This window comes from Letharia columbiana (assembly GCF_014066305.1).
Source record: "Letharia columbiana isolate WasteWater2 chromosome Unknown Sc0000005_s0, whole genome shotgun sequence".
Taxonomy (NCBI): domain Eukaryota; kingdom Fungi; phylum Ascomycota; class Lecanoromycetes; order Lecanorales; family Parmeliaceae; genus Letharia; species Letharia columbiana.
The window spans coordinates 1,364,811-1,379,458 of record NW_023501041.1 but is presented as its reverse complement, the minus strand read 5'-3'; the positions used below and the strand labels follow the sequence as shown (position 1 = coordinate 1,379,458).

The following is a 14,648-nucleotide window of genomic DNA, read 5'->3' as shown; positions in this document are numbered from 1 at the left end:
TTCTTAATCTTATATCTAGTTTTAAATATATTTAATTAACTAATAAAAAAGCGAGATTACGATTCGTCGTTATATTAGAAAAGCTTATTTTAGAATATTAAGATTATCTTCTTAAGAATCTCTTTAATAATTATAACCTTCTTTTTCTACTATCGCTATTATTAATCGAATAATATATTTTCTAGATTCGACTACTTATATACGCGCTATTTCTTTTAATTAAAATAAGAGATTTCGCTATCTAGTCGTTAAAATTTAGCTAATAAGCTCTTAAAGATCGTAGATTAATTTAATTAATAATTATATTTCTCTAAGAACTAAGTCTAAAGCGCTTCTATCTTACGCTTTCTATCTAATTCAGTCGCATTGTATAAGACGTAGATCTTATCGTGTTCCGTTTTTTTTTTCCCCCCCGTTTTTTTTTTTTGTTTTTGGGGGGGGGGGGGGTAGGTTCCCGGGGACCATTGAAATCCTATCTTAATGGCGGCGACGATGGCGAGAATACATTGTTTAAGGCCATTGGATATAACGATATTACTAAAATTTTTGGGTAAAATTTTATTTTTTTTTTTGTTAAATTTTTTTTTTTTTTTAAACAAAAAATTTTTTTTTTATAGCTATGCAATCGTTACAACCAGAATTTCTTTATGTGGCGAATCGTTATAGCCTAGGTCGACTGTACATGAATTGACAAGAGCATAGATTTGATGCGGACTTTTCAATTCAAGCCCAAGCTATATACATTGTTCCTGCATGAGCTGGACTCTCGCACCAAATCTCGAAGAAAATTCAAAAACTTCCAACTTCTCTAATACCTCAAAAGCACAGTTCGCTTCCTCGTTGACATGAATCGTTTCCTCGAATTCGTAACCATGGCGAATCTCATGTGGGCGCGGAAACGCTCACGCATATGCGCATATGACTTTTGATCTAAGTGTATGGCCCATGATGCGCGCTCTCTATAGCTTGTCGTAGTACTGCCAAAAAGCGTTAGCCAGAAGGTGGTCGACAAGGGTTGGAGATTGACTTACGTTCTCAACACCAGGCACGACTTCCTTGATACCCTTTCTCTTTCGCATCGTCTGCACAATCTGACCTGGTTTTGTGGACGGATCAAGAGGCGAACCACCAGGTAAGATCTGCCAATGGTCGAACACACATTGAGGGAAGGCCTGCCCACCAGTATGCGAGCGCAAGTCAGCGGTGAAGCCGAAAGATTCATTGACGGGCAAGTAGGCCTTGACGTTGAAAAGAGGTGTTCCGGGTCGCTGCTCTTCTGAGAAGACGTGGCCTCGTCTTCGGGTAAGCACACCATAGATACCGCCCATGGCTTGCTCGGGGACCTGAATCTCAACCAAGTAAACGGGCTCAAGGATACCAGGCTCGGCAAGGAGAGCTGCAGCGTATAGCACACGCCGGGTAGTAGGAATCAGCTGCCCACCACCACGGTGGATAGCGTCAGCGTGTAGTGTGACGTCCATAATATTGAAACGGACCGAGCGCATAGGCTCCTCAGCAACAGGACCTTCTTTCGTCGCCCATTGGAAGCCGGAGACGACGGAATCCTTGATTTCGTTCAGGTATTGCACAGCTTTGGTTTGATCAACGAGCAAATTGGCGCCAGTCGTCTCAGGACCGAAACACCAAATCTTTCGTGCATCCGTAACGTCCCAGCCATGGTCATCGGCCAAAACACGAGCACGAGCCTTGATATCGTCACGGGGACTGATTTTGCCAGACTCGATGTCTCTGGAGACCTCTTCCTCCAATGGCTGTGCCGTGACATACAGACGATTGTGCTTATTTGGCGACTTCGATAAGGCTGTCATACTTGAAACTCCACCGACAGATTCACGGTAGGACACGACAGGATCTGAGACACGGAGAGGGATACCGGCATGATCTTCTTCCAGATCTTTGAGGCAAATCTCCAGATGCAATTCTCCAGCACCAGCCACAATGTGCTCACCTGCCTCATTGATGAAGGCTAGGACGCAGGGGTCTGACTTCGAAAGGCGCTTGAGACCTTCCACAAGCTTTGGCAGATCATTGGCGTTCTTCACTTCCACGGATCGCTGCACTACAGGTGAAACAGAGAACTTCATGACTCTGAGGTTGTGGGCGGTCTCCGATGTTGTGAGAGTACCAGACTTGAGCAGGAACTGGTCTACACCGACCAATCCAAGAATGTTACCAGCTGGAACGTCTTCAATTGGCTCAATGTTGCGGCCCATCATGAGAATGGTGCGTTGAATGGCCTTAATGAACAAGTCCTCCTTTTTACCAGGGATGTAGTTGGGGCCTTGGATACGGACTTTCAAGCCAGATCTCACTGTGCCGGAGAAAACACGTCCAAAGGCATAGAAACGACCCTTGTCAGAGGTCGGAACCATCTTTGAAACGTAAAGCATGAGTGGGGCCTTGGGATCGCAGTCTCGAATGCCAATACACGACTCATCATCAGAAGGACCTTCGTAGAGTGTTGCCGCCCGGTATTTCTGGGCAGTCACGGGAGACGGCAGGTGAATAACCATCATCTCCAGGAGAGCGTCTGCAGCAGGCAAGAATTTGCGCATGACGACTTTGAGAAGCTGCTTGCCCTCCAAATCTTTCTCTTCACCAGAAAGCTTGATTTCGAGCTTCGCCAACAGAGTTGGGATCTCGTCCTTCTTGAAGTTCATGATAGCGCCGAAGATCTTAAAAATTGGGTCCAGGATAAATTGATTGAAGGCACGCTCTAGAGGTTGGCCTTCGTGCTCCCCAACTTTGGTCCATTTCTTGGTCTTTGGGTTGAAGTAGTTGTCGCCCTGTAGTAACCGTTAGCTTCATCATGAGGCCATATGAAGGGTCTGTCTGATACATACCCATAGACGCTCCATCATCTTGGACTTGTCCACACCGAATTTCTTGGCATATTTGACGGCGAATTGGCGGACAGTGAAACCCCATCCGTGAAGACCGGACCCGAAAGCCACAGTGCCCTGATACGGCTGGACCTGAACATCTCCAAGTGCTTTGTCAAAGTATGTGGAAATGACCACGTTGACGGACTCGATGGTTCTTGAAAAGGATTGGTACAAGTCCTCTTTCGAGACCTGGAGCTCAAGAAGGGCGCGGTCGACCTTGTTGACAATACAAACAGGTTTGATACGCTCACCAAGGGCCTGTCGAAGGACGGTCTCGGTTTGGACGCACACACCTTCGACACAGTCGACCACAACGAGAGCACCGTCGGTGACACGGAGAGCAGCAGTAACTTCAGAAGAGAAATCAACGTGGCCGGGTGAATCAATCAAGTTGATCAGGAAATCGTTTCCCTCGACCTTTTGAGGGATATCCTTTAGATCATCCTCATCGGCCATATGGGAGTAAAGGGAGATGGCAGTTGACTTGATGGTAATGCATCGATCCTGCTCATCCTTGCGGGTATCCGTAAAACGCTGCTCCCCTGCTTTGGCGGCGGAGATAATACCGGCGCGCTGGACTAGGGAATCGGTAAGGGTGGATTTTCCGTGGTCGACTATCAAAATGCGTGGTTAATGGAGAGTTGAACAAAAAAGCGTGAAGATGGAGGCCTACCATGGGCAATGACCGACATGTTTCGGATATTTGCCGGCTTGTCCATGAGCGCACGGATCTTGGGAACTGTTAGCCATCCTGCCAAAGATCCCAGCTATACAATCTCGACTTTGTGTATACCTCTTCCACGGTAAAGCTGTGTAAATTATAGTGTTAGCCATAAAGTTCTGATACGCTGATGGGAAGTGGGAGAGATCTGATGGAAGTTTTGCGCGTCAAAGCTGCAGGTGAAGCGTTGCAGCAGTCCAACAGCTTACAAGGCTGTGGAGAGAGCATCTTGATTCCCTTTGTCTACTTCGTGTTTTGGAACGACTTACTTGACCATCTTGGCGGATTTCTTCTGAACGGCTTCGATATTTGTGTATGAGGTATTACCCCGCTGTGAAGGATCGAGGGCTCGCTCGACCTGTGGCGCTGAATATCTCGAACAACGTCGAGAGCTTCGGCGGAGGAAGCAGAGGATGTAAAAGTTGGGGAATGTATTTTGCGGTGATGTTGAAAGGTGAGGGGGGTTTTGAAGAAGGTAACTGTGGGATAATTTGATTAACAAGCTCACACTAAAATTTTGCCCCGCCCTCGCTTGATATTTGTGCGCTAGTGAAGGCAAAGACTAAGGTACTTTAAAGAGTGAAAAGAGTCATGCCGGGATTGTCAGAGATGAGACTCAACTGTAGGATTTGTCTTCGACAGTCACACTACTCCGTTCCCATGAGTCATAGGGCGAGAAACAAAGTAAAGGTTCTATAATGTTGGTCATTCATTCTATGTGATTGTCCACATTGTCCCGCTATGGTACAAACAAAGTGCTATTGTATGCAGGGGTATCTATCTAGTGGTCAAAAAGCGAGAGCTCAAACTCCAAGAAACTCTTCTTGCGCTCCAGCAAAGGCCAGGAACCCCTTGTTTTCTTCTTTTTTTCTTCTTTTTTTCTGTTTTTTCCTGATGGACACACTGAAGACTCCTGATCAATGCTTTCTTACCCACTCACGCGGGCTACGAGGAGCCCAAAATTTTCGAGTAAGCGTCATCCACTTCCTTGGCTACTTCTAGAAGTGTCACGATGACTATCTGGTGAGTCAGGTTTGGTAACCTCTCTCTATGAAGTCCAATCCACTCCAGCGGTGGCGTCGCTTCGCCCATATCCCTCAACTGCGGTGTCTCAATGATAGGTGGCTGTAGAGCTGTGTACTGATACTTCGATTGAGGCACATTGACAACTGCTGTAATTTTCTCTTGTTCGCCCTCACCAGGTCTCCGACTTTCATCTTCTCCTTCGAGCCGAGGTCCGCCTGTTATTTGGACAGCGGACTGTGGTAGAGGTTTCCCTAGGCGCTGTGCCAATGAACGGGCGTGACTGGTCCACATACCTCGAATGTAGCTAATCCGCGAGTAGTTCCAGCCCACATCGACCTTGCCTTGAAAAGAGCTTTTGAATATGTAATCGATGTGGGTCGATTCAGGGCTCTGCCATGTCTCCATACTCGCTACCACTTTTGGCACTTTTAGAATGGTACCACCCCCCGAATTTGTTGCAGAGGCCACAACGTCTACCATCGAGACTTCACCCAATATCTTCGGAACGCTAGCCCGAGTGACGTTCGCGAGTGCGACGCGAAGTTGCCCCAGTGTCATGCCAAGGGTGGAATGGATCTTTTCGTCTTCTAGGACAACCGCAAAGCGAGCTGAAGCATCGAACGCTTCCAATTTGAGGATTTGACTGTCGACGAAGGTGCTGGGGAAAGCTCCAATGTTGACTGACTTGAGCGTCACTACCACATTGGTTTGCAGCCGGAGGGGCGATCTGTTGACTTCTGCGCCAGTCTCCCCTTGCCTCTTTACAGCTGCACGCATAGCCAATGGGTTGATAGAAGATTTTCGACGCAGGAACTTCTCAATGTCTCTAAGAGATGTCTCATACGCCGTTAACTTTTCCTGATATAGTCGCTGAAAAGCTTGGTATAAAGCAATGGCTTGTGAAGCGCTGGTCGTGGTGCAAAATACCTGCACTTTGTTCCCATCAAGAACGCCGACCAGTCTGTCACGGCCGACGTGCTGGAGGTCCCTGACGTTGTACATGAGGAACTCGAAAATAGTGATATCTGCGATCAAGAAAACCTGATAGTCGAATGAAGCCTTGACTCGCAGACCATCAAAGGCCAGAGAAGCTTGTACCAAAGGCGTCTGATTGTGCGCCCTTTCTACAATTGGCCATTGTATTGATGTGCGAACCCTGAAATTTTGCAGTTCGACGAAGCCACTCATTCTGCCAGTGCTGTTAATTGCCACCTTTTCGAACCCTATACATAAATTCTGCTCCCAATCTGACGTCTTCTTGGACGAGATCCAGAAGCCGGTGATGATGAAAGCAGATTTACCGAGCGACTGTCCCAGATCCAGCTGAACGTCGAGCTCAGCAATGGAGACAGTGGCGTTCCAGGGGAACGCACCCGCCGCAGCGATGTGCTGGTAGCGTTGCACAATGAAGGCCTGAGATTCTGATGCCGGCACCGGCGCAGCAGCGGAAGCAGATCTTCGGATCTCTGGAGGCACCCATATTTCTCGGAACAGCAAGAAGTCCTGTGACTGTTTCGCGTTGACCTGTGCTTTCATCGGGCTGATGTTGAGAATTGCAGAAATGCCATTGGCGTTGCTAACGTGCTTGCTGTTCATCAAAGACACGACAATCGAATTGACCTCGAAATTGCCGGTCGACTCTCGCGAGTAGACATGCTGTACAGATGCATGTAGCCTAGTAAAAGCAGCAGACACCGTAAAGAATCTCCCGTGCTCATTTGACTGGACAGTATTGACAGTGATATAGATATCATCGAAACGTGCAGTCGCTGCAACACGTGCAATAGGCTGGCAGCTTAGGCTGAATTCCTGCCCGCAGATGCGAAGACCCAAGTTGAGTTTGCAATTACCAAAAATGGCAACGGGATCTGCGCCGCGGAGTCTCTCATCGCCAAGGAACTTCGGCTGAGGGAGGCTAGGCTTGGCCGCCTGTTCTTGTACGCCAGAGTCTCCAACGACGTCCTTGATACTTGATGAAATTTCCATGATCAAAGGCACAACCGTCGGATACAAGATATTTGAAGATGCATCGATCTTCATTTCCGCATTGAGAGATTGATCATCGGGCCCTCCGTTTCGATACTCGACCTTAAAGGCGATCCCAGGCGCGCGCAGGGTTGTACTGCTGTTGTTTGCATTGTCTGGGGTGAACTGATTGTAACGACCGTGCTGTGGAAGCCGCACGCCTCGAAGGACATTGAGAGCCAATGAATGGGCGTCTACAAGGCTTCGGCCTTGTACAAATACCACGGCACCTGCAAAATCGGCATCTACAAGAAGTGAAGCAAGCTTTTTGTCGCTCAACAACGCCTTTCTCTGACCGCCACCCGTAGTAGCAGATGCATTCCAATCGGACGTCGCTGTTCGCACTTGCTGAATTGACAAGGCAATAGAACGTCGCAGATCGCTCGCCGGCAGAATGAAATGGGATGTTAGCCGAAGGTCCAGTGATTTGCCGGCAGCTTGGAACGCTAGTCTGCGGTCTTGTCCTGTGGATACGTAGGCCACGTTGAAGACTACTTCTGGCAGAAGGGCTGAGTTTTGGGATCGAACCGTCGATGATTTTGAATGAGGGACCATTTGCAGCTGAAAGTCCTGAATGAGCAGGCGAGCCGCATTGTCCTTCTTGGTGGAAAGGTCAATTTTGGCGAAGGAAAGGATAAGATCCTCAGGCTCCCGACCTGGAGAAATGGGTATAGAGCTTCCGATCTTCCACGCGACACAAATGTTTGTCATCTCCAAAGAATACATCGAACTGAAAAGAGCAGCCCTTTCCGCATTACCATGACGTTCGTCTTTCCGGACAGTACCATGATCTGCAGCATTCCTGCGCAGTCTTGCATGCCTCAACCTTCTCAGATTTTGGACTTCATGTGACAAATCCACAGTCTTGAGGGTATCTTGCAAATTAGCAAGTATGGCCACTGCAACAGAAGCGGTATCGGTATACACATTGATCTGGAGGCTGCTACTTTGGATTTGGAAGGCACGGACGAATTCACCTTGGTCATTTGGCTTCGACGTGCTTCTCATGACAGCCCCAATTGCTACATTACCACACGCACGTACTTCGTCATTGTCAAAGCGCAAGAGCTTCAGCTGTATGCCTTTGAATTGAACCTCCGCTTCGGGAAACCTCATTACGGCTCCATGGCCCAAATTTCTGTTCGTTGTTTTTAGTGATATACGGCCCATCGTTATCTGCAATTGGGCTCCCGGTGCAGCAGACAAAGCGTCTGATGTATTGGCTTGTACTGCCAGACTCAATAAAGTAACATACGCATTGTACAGGAATGGCTCCGTTGACAAGATTTCATTGCGAGACTTCGTTGTGCCGAAGATTTGCTTATAACGATCTTGAATTGACGAGGCGCCCTCCCTTATGTTCTCTCCAAGGCTGGCCATTTCCGGTCGATTGACAGCAGTGAGTATGGCATGCACAGCCGATGCATTAAAGACAATGCTTTCCACCAGAGCACTGAATACCACTGACCTCTGGCTTGGGTCTAGATTAATACTAAGACGAACGTTGACCGGGGGCATGTGCAAAGTGGACAGCTCATTCGACAGATCGTTCACCGAGGATTTGAAGACGTGGAAATGCTGCTTCAGATCGATATCAAGTACAGAGTCATATCTTCCACGCAGCGCTGATCTGAGCGAAGTGCGAGCTCCTTCACCACGAATTTGATACGTCAAAGATGGCAACATATTAAGACTTATCAAATAAGAGTCAAGGGACAAAGCGACATGGACTTGGGGAAGGCCCGCAGGATATCGGTGGGCGAATTTCGATTGGACAGGAGAACTAGCAAGCTGTAGAGATTTCGCCCATTGGGTGATGTGTGCCACTTCGTGTTTCAAGACGCTGTCGGCAACCTCGATCAGCTCTAACGGATTCGCCAAAATTGAGAAAGTCACGTCTTCGCCGGAGCCAACAACTTTCCACGGTTTCTCGGCGGTTCTGTCCATTGCGCCATCTTTAGAGCCAAAGACTTTTGGCTGTCGCAGCTTGTATAGAGTCAACTTCGTAGACCGACGCTGGATCTCCGAGGTCGCTGCATCGGCATCCACGAGTACACTTAATAGCGATATTCTCGAGTCAGCGCCTTCTTGCAAGGAGACGATGGAGACGCGGAGGCCTTGGCAGAGCGATATTATATTAAGATTATTCGAATCCAAAGTGAGAATGCTGACATCGGAGGACACTGCAAGGTGCAAGCACGAGTCTTGGGGTGGTAAACGAGAAGCTGCTTCAAGGCTGCTTGTGTTCTTCCGATATGGGATCTGTGTAATTTGAATAGTTTCTATCAGGTCTTCAATAAGCTCCAACAAAGCCCAATGTAGACGGACGGCGACCTTGGCACAGTGTACTTGAATCGTTGACCTTGTCGAAGGTGACGGCTGCAACGTAGAAGAGACACCTTGGGGTATATTGGGTTGGTGTAGAGCAGCGCCGATGATAAGTTCTTCGAAGGCCACTTTATTTTGACTCGGCCCTGGCTCGACAAGGATCTGGATAGCTCCTGCCCGAAGAGTAGCTTTGGTAGGCACCGGCTTTTGGATCTCTCGTGCAGGTGAAGTCAACAACTGACCGAACACTTTTTGCATCAAGAGACTTGATCGTACATGAGCCAAGTCCCACGTACGCCAGTGGTCGAAGCTCGCGATGACCCGACTTCCAGCATCCTCCGGGCACGAAGCCAATTTATGGACACATTGCGCGTGGATCTTGTCTCGAGAATGAGCTGGCAGACAACAATGTAGATAGCGAAGACGAGACATCATTTTCCAGGAGTCGCTAGTCCTAAGATGGTGAGACGCGCTACGCAATACAGATGAAGCGCTAGTCAGGAATGGCGGATCTGGGACATCTTTTCCCTCAACAGTAAGTAGTAGCACCAGTAGCCGAAGGCGGGACTTTCGCTCGGTCTCGATCTTTCTGAAACGCTGGACGAAGTCCTCGGACATGACTAAAGTCTGCTGGACTAGCGATGAGATGTAATTGACTTTCCTGCTTGCGCTCTCTATCTCAAGAGTCTGGAACTGCAATTCAGCAGCTGAGCTCGTGCCACGCCACATCCACGCCACTGGGTCCCGAATAGAAAGGCTTATGATGGCTTGATCTTCTGCGTTGTTGCTCCTGGATTCCCTCGCTGAGCAGATCATTTTATCAAGGACTATGTGGAAGGAAGATTGAGAACCCAGGGAAGACGGCGTGATGTTAGAGAAGTTTTCGGAGGATCTTGCGGTCACAGCAAGGTTCTCTAGGATCACATCGTAACGCTCATTGCGCTTGGTATCATTTGGCTTGCTGTTGTTTGTGCTGATAAATCTCACACCTACCGAAGGCACAAAAATCCTGACGTCCGAGATGTGGACGCCTTCCGTGCATTTTGCTTCGGCACTCAAAACGTCTGTCATTGCATCAAGCTGCAACGTGTCTAAAAGGGCCACTACGTCGGTAGTCTGAAACCGTGCAAGCAACTGAGTCACCACCAGAAGTGCTTTAGGTGTACATAAAGTCTGAACGCCTCGGCCTAAATTCACCATGAAGCTGGACTGTTCCGTCCCTTGATCGGAGATGTGAGGCCTCGGAATGTTCGACGCATTGCTATCGGTCACGAACGCGTCAAAGGGCAAGTGCTTCGGGGAAATTGGTACATCGCTAATGTCTGGTTGTACCGCAAGGAGAGGGAAATATGGTTGTCTGTACGGACTAGTGAAAGCCAGCCCCGAGCGAGCGAAATACGCTTGCTTCACTGAAGAGTCGATGTGAGAGTCTTGCTGTCCTAGGGGTGAAATAGGTTCCTTACTCACCCGGCTTTCGACTGTGGGATGATATTCCGTGCCCTGGGAGCGTAAATGCGGACTTCTTGCATGCCGTTCCTGGCGATGCAATGTTCTATTGCCACTATCGCGTATACCAACCATGCCTTGTCTTGACGAGGCTGTGCTTAGGAATGAAACTCTACGGCTAGACGCTTTTTTCGACAAGCCTGTGCCCGATATTGTGGAATCTTCATCAGCCGTCATACCAACTGGTGTTGATACTGGTTCGGGCATGGAGGGAAACGTCATTGCGGGTGGCCTATGCTTTGTCGGTCGACTGCTCGAAGCACCAGGTGGGTCCTGTTCGAGGACCAGCCACGGAACTCGATGTGTTCTTGAATCGTGCAGAGCAATGTGGTTTTGTTGCAGGTGACGGTCCGCATTGAAGTCCAGTTTACGCTTGACTTTACTCATTTCCAATGTCAATTTCACGTATGCATGAGTATTGGCGACGGATCTCTGGAGGCCTCGGTCGACTGACACCCCATGTGCATCCATTACACTCAGAGCCAAATCTGGCACAAGGACGTACAAGCGATCGGAGAACTGTGACCTGGCCCAGTCATTGTATTCAAATTTCACCTCTTGAGTACTCAGAAGGAAGGCCGTTTGGTCGATCCGTAGTCCAACGAGGATCGGTCGTACTCGAGCACGCAAGAATGTAACGTCGTGTATTGTTGGTGGATTCAAAGGGGGCAGGGCATTCTCAGCGTCGTCGAACGACAAGGTGAAACATCTGAGTGCCATTGAGAGACAGTGCAAGAAGTCGACCGTACATTCACCTCGTACGTATCCAATGTCAAAGTCCCAATTGCAGACATATGTTGGCTCAGTAGGAGGCAAGCCGAACAGTCGATGACCAAAGACCTCAAGACCATCGATGAACACTTGTGTACTCGAATAGGCTTCAGGATCGGGTTGGCGAAGGCCAAAAAGAGACGTGTGCGAGATTGCAATAGGGCTAAACGTGATGGCAAGATCCATGTAATAATTTGTGATACGAAGATCCGCGACTATCGATGGGATCTCGAGCCTAACATTCCTTTCGGACGAGTAGAGATGGGCGGGGAGAAGGACACATGAATCCTCTGCAGCAACACCCAGAATAACATCTAGGTCGTTGCTGAGGCGGCTGTGCTGTCCAGAAGCTGGATCATCCAAATTCTTTCCTTCGGTTGTATTGATCTGACTCTGATACTCTTCTAAAGTGCGAAAATGTATGTCGTCGCCGAAGTAGTTGTCTTTGATCTTCATGAGGTATCGTATCAGGAAACCATACAGATCAAACTGGGGCGCTACACCAAGCACATTTAGGAGAAGAATGTCCGTCAAGCTGGGTGACGTAGTGGTGAAGTAATTATACGATCCATCTATCTTGAGATCCTTCAGAGTGGCGACATCTGGACTATCTAGGTAGGTGTGCTGCGTATTGCGCGGTGGGGTCCGAAGCTCGAATCCTCCGTCCGTAGCCACAATGTTGAATGTTACTCGATTTTTTGCAGGACGGAAATTCTTCGAGGGAATCACGAGATCAGCTTTCAGTTTCTGACCCCAAACGATAACGAAAGTGTTGTCATCGAGATCTGATGGGTTGTTGACTATGTTTGAATCATTAGCATTGAGATATAGCTTGAAATCAGCGAAACGTAGACTAATGGAGTATTCGAACGGAACGAAGGTATGAAACTCTCCCAGAGGACCGGAAGTCCAGTCGTTGACGAGGTCAGTCAATAAGAACATATGATCACGGAGCATAAATAGCTCTAAGCCATTGCCTTTAATATCCACGTGCCACTGACGCAAAGCATTCCAGCGCAAAGGATTGGAAAGATCACAGGATACGACCTGCGACTGGGACCGCCAAAGCAGGCCGTGATTGACACTTGACGACATTTCAACTCCTTTGAGATCTAAATCGACGTGATTCATGTATCCACTGGAACTAGCCACCAGATCCATAGCGAAACTGACTGTTGAATCAGGCAGGACTTTAATGTCTAGCCAGCCAAAAGGGCGTGCTTCCGGAGAAAGGCTCGCTTTCATGCCCTTATTGGTCTTGGCATGGCCTTTCATTTTCTTTCGTTTGGCCTCCGCCGCACTTGAGGCGACTGTACGTCCTTTCCATTTCCAGTCTTTGGAATCTTCTCGCGTTGGCACTCGGAGTGTAGTCTGTTCCTCTATCTCGAGCACAACTTTCAGCACAGTGCTAACTCGAGGCTGTCCGGGTCGTAGCTTTGCGGCGGGGACAGCATCTTTGTAGAGCGTCGGAAAGAATACTGCCTGCAAATCCGCGCGCTGTCTATCAGCCCACGGACCGTAGCTAATATTCCCCCCTCGAACCTTCAGCTCTATACCCCAGTCAGGGGGAGTGTCCCCATTGATGTCTGTCTCGAACCCAGGTGGAGGATTACGAGTACTCTCTAGGTGCGGAACCAGACCAGGAACATCCCAATAAATACTCATCGAAATTTGCGGCGAGTCAACGATAGTAGGAAATGCGCCATAGTCGATTGCTTTCCAACGTTCCTGTTCGATCAGGTCATCATCATCGTCCAGATATCGAGTAAGTCCCAGCCACCGATTCTGCCCGAAGACGCCAGCATCGTCGTCACTCGATTTGTGAGCGCCGCCTGACTTTGGGTGCGGATGAATCAGTGACTCCACAGAACCTCTGTGATAAGGCAAAAGGTCACGAAATGAGATCCAAATGTCGCGAAATCGCCTCCTGTGATCTACACGTCTAAACCATTGGGTTTTTTCCTCGAACGCTCTACTGCTCCTCGAAAATGTTTTAGCTCCTTCGCTCGTCTGCGACTCCGTGAAGTCTTTATTGTGCTTGAACTCAATCACGGGATGAGAGAAGGCGAAATCAAACACCTGTTTGTACTGATCAACAGCTCCGGAAGTCCGAGCGTCGATTTGCCCAGCGGCGCTGTCAAACTTGGCGGTGAGGATCGAACGCGTGTTCCGGTTTCCCATTACAACAGCGCCTTTGTTACATTCAATTCCAACTGGAAGCATATGCAGTAAACCGGGCAGCGCGCTAGATGTCGTAGTCGAATAATGAGCAGAGCTGTCGGTAATTATTGATTTCGAATCCGAATCAGCAACAGTGTCATCATCTTCGCCCTCCTTTTCCTCCTTTTGCTCAACCGATGAGAGCGCGTCCTCTTCATGGAACGAGTCAGCGCTGTTGCGGTACTTGGGGGTCGAATCCGGCTTGCTTGTTTCCGCCGGCCTTTGGGCCGAGGGACTAGCACTGGTGTGGTCCAATTCTTCTTGACTTTTCATGCTTTGAAGGATGGCGTCATACGCTGGACTCCGATTGTAGATGAACCATTCTACACCTCGACTTTTCACAAGCACTCTGCAGGGCAGCCGCCGAGACCTTCCATTCCCGCCATTCTCCTCTACCCCTCCGTTGGTCCTTCCTCCATCAGCGGGATTAAAGTCGTTATCTGAGGGCGCAGGTGCCTTAGATCCTCCATTCGAGTTCTTGCAGTCAAGCTCCTGGACATGACGTAGCCAATATCTCCATGTGATATAGCCATCATGGATTAAAATGGACTCGTTTTGACCGTGGTAGCGCAAGCCTTTGAAAAATATGCGACCCGCCAGAAGTGAGAACTGAAGCGCCTGAATATCAATGTACACACGATAGCGGTGCCAGGTATATGCTCTGATCCCACATGAGACAAAACTAGCGAAGAGGCGATTGAAATAGAAGAGGAACAAGATAGCTCTGCAGAGGAAGTCAAATCTCAGTTCTTCAAATGTTGGGCGTGAGCACTTACAATGCAGAGGAGACGATATACCAGAAGAGGAAGACCCTGTCGTACTAGTCAGCTTTACTTCAAATGTCTTCCAAATATCTTTCGACATTGATCCTACGCACCAATTGAATCGACCTTCATGGAGATTCAACGATCGCGCAGTCAGAGTATGCCCGCCCATGCCTCGTGAAGCTTTGGCCAGACGCTGCCAGGTTCATTGTTACTGTATGGGGTACATGTGGTCGAATTACCTCTAGAATACCATTCAAAGCACGATGGTATGCAAGATGAATGAACGCCGGTAGGGCGTATCCTTACTTAAGGCAATCATGGCGCTTGGGGAACTTTCTGCCGGCGCTACGGACCCGGCCTCCCCTCTTAACAGCAGCG

The 14,648-nt window shown here is 48.8% G+C and overlaps 2 protein-coding genes across 2 annotated transcripts; both read right to left on the bottom strand.

Moving 5' to 3' along the window:
• Positions 1-959: 959 nt before the first annotated feature.
• HO173_002717 (uncharacterized protein) lies at positions 960-3,904 on the bottom strand (the record flags this gene model as incomplete). The annotated part of the gene is made up of 6 exons (XM_037304649.1): positions 960-977; positions 1,032-2,807; positions 2,865-3,520; positions 3,580-3,637; positions 3,700-3,715; positions 3,897-3,904. The coding sequence occupies 6 exons, from the start codon at positions 3,902-3,904 to the stop codon at positions 960-962; spliced, it is 2,532 nt and encodes an 843-aa protein (XP_037168742.1).
• Positions 3,905-4,572: 668 nt separating this feature from the next.
• HO173_002716 (uncharacterized protein) lies at positions 4,573-14,439 on the bottom strand (the record flags this gene model as incomplete). Its single annotated transcript, XM_037304648.1, has 3 exons — positions 4,573-14,227; positions 14,280-14,315; positions 14,381-14,439. The coding sequence occupies 3 exons, from the start codon at positions 14,437-14,439 to the stop codon at positions 4,573-4,575; spliced, it is 9,750 nt and encodes a 3,249-aa protein (XP_037168741.1).
• Between the last annotated feature and the right edge of the window lie 209 nt (positions 14,440-14,648).